This window comes from Meleagris gallopavo, unplaced genomic scaffold (genome assembly GCF_000146605.3).
Source record: "Meleagris gallopavo isolate NT-WF06-2002-E0010 breed Aviagen turkey brand Nicholas breeding stock unplaced genomic scaffold, Turkey_5.1 ChrUn_random_7180001957659, whole genome shotgun sequence".
Lineage (NCBI taxonomy): Eukaryota > Metazoa > Chordata > Aves > Galliformes > Phasianidae > Meleagris > Meleagris gallopavo.
Genome location: NW_011217722.1, coordinates 19188 through 20800, shown reverse-complemented (window position 1 = coordinate 20800; position 1613 = coordinate 19188). Strand labels below are relative to the sequence as shown.

At 53.9% G+C, this 1613-nt stretch overlaps 1 gene segment (V, D, J or C); it reads right to left on the bottom strand.

Annotated features, from left to right (window-relative positions):
- Positions 1 to 100: 100 nt before the first annotated feature.
- On the bottom strand, positions 101 to 1602 carry LOC100541333. The segment is given in 1 exon segment: positions 101 to 1602. A coding segment is annotated over 1 exon segment (489 nt).
- Between the last annotated feature and the right edge of the window lie 11 nt (positions 1603 to 1613).

The window sequence follows — 1613 nt, the reverse complement described above, 5'->3', positions numbered from 1 at the left end:
GGGAGAAATTCGTCCAGAAGCCACGAACAGGATGCTGCATCACCTGACCATGCTCAGCTTCTCAAGGAAATACTGAGAGCAAGAGGCCGTGCCGTGCTTTCTGAAACATAGCTCGTGTCTCTTTTTCTTTTCCTCTATCTCCATTTTCTTCCCACTCTCTCCCCTCTCACCCCCTCTTTTTTTTCCTTCTCCTCCTATGGGCAATGAGGCTCCTCAGAACCAGTGCATTCCCTGCTACAAGGAAGACACTAGCCCTGCATAAGCTCCAACAAGGGACTGGATGAATCCTGTACTCTGGAGCCTCTGCTCAGGGTGACCTCGTTTTCCTCTCTAAACATTCACTAAACAATTCTTCATCTCATTTCAGCTTTTGATTTTTCTTTCTATCATGTATATTCTCCAGAGCAGCCAAGGGAGAATGGCTCTGCTACTGGTTGGTATAAGATGGGTGTTTAAGGAGAGTATCTGTTATCCATTCAGAGGGAAAGATAAAACAGCTTGGGAGTCCTGGGATGTTGTATTTCTGATCATCTCCATGGTGTGTGCACTCCAGTCAACTCCCCTACAGCATTAAAGTAAGATCTTTGGTTTTTGGACACTCTTTTTCTTTCATTTATTTGACTCATTCGTTCCATTCCAATCATAATGTATTATATTGTGTTAACCTTGCATTCCACTACAGTATTTCCTAAATTTGTTTTCTCACTTAGCACATTGCTGATGTTCTGGTTTTAGTCCCCTCTGCTTCCTGCTTCTCATATGTGCTGCGCTGGGAAAGGAGGAGAGGATAGAAGATGTAATAGAATTGTAGAATTGTGTCCCTCAGGTGTCAAACACAGCCCATGCTGTCAGTCCCGCTGTTCCCCACAAATACATGGCGAGCTGTCCTGCCAGAGACCCAGCTGCATCTGACTCAATTTGGGCTTAGTGAATCACTGCTGCGGGTGCAGTGCTCATTTCGTCGAGAACTCAGGGAGGTGCACCCTGGTCAGGATGGAGTTTGGCGGCCATGCAGGCAGCGCCCCCTGCGGGCACGGACGGCACTGTGCCCCCGACCCGCCCTAAGCGGTTCGTGCCCGGCCGCAGCCCCGGCTTCGATTCCCGTGGGTCCACGGCGCAGTAATACACCGCCGCGTCGCCGAGCCGGGGCCGGGTGAGACACAGGGCGCTGGAGCGGCGGTCTGCCGACACCCACAGCTGCCCCTCCGGGTCCGGCACCTGTTTGGAGCCACTAACGGCGCTGACGAGGAATGTGGGTCCTCGGCCCGGGAGCTGACGGTACCAGTGGATGTAATAGCCGGGCTGTACATTGGGGTGTGAGCAGGTGATGTTGATGCCGATGCCCTCGCTGGTCTCTGCCGATGGTTCCTGCTGCACCTGGGCTCTGCTCACAGTCACTGCCGAGAAGAAAACAAGCAGCAAACTCAGGAAATCCATTTTCTCCCACAGGAATTTCATGCAGAAGGAAAGATGTGCACGAGGTAGGAAAGAATCCAGAGGCGAGCGTTCGCGGCCCCGGCCTCCCGCAGCCCCCGCAGTGCGGCCCTGCCGGAGGCAGCCCCGCGCACCCAGGAGCACCGCGGCCAGCCCCGCCAGCCCCGGCTCTGCTCCGC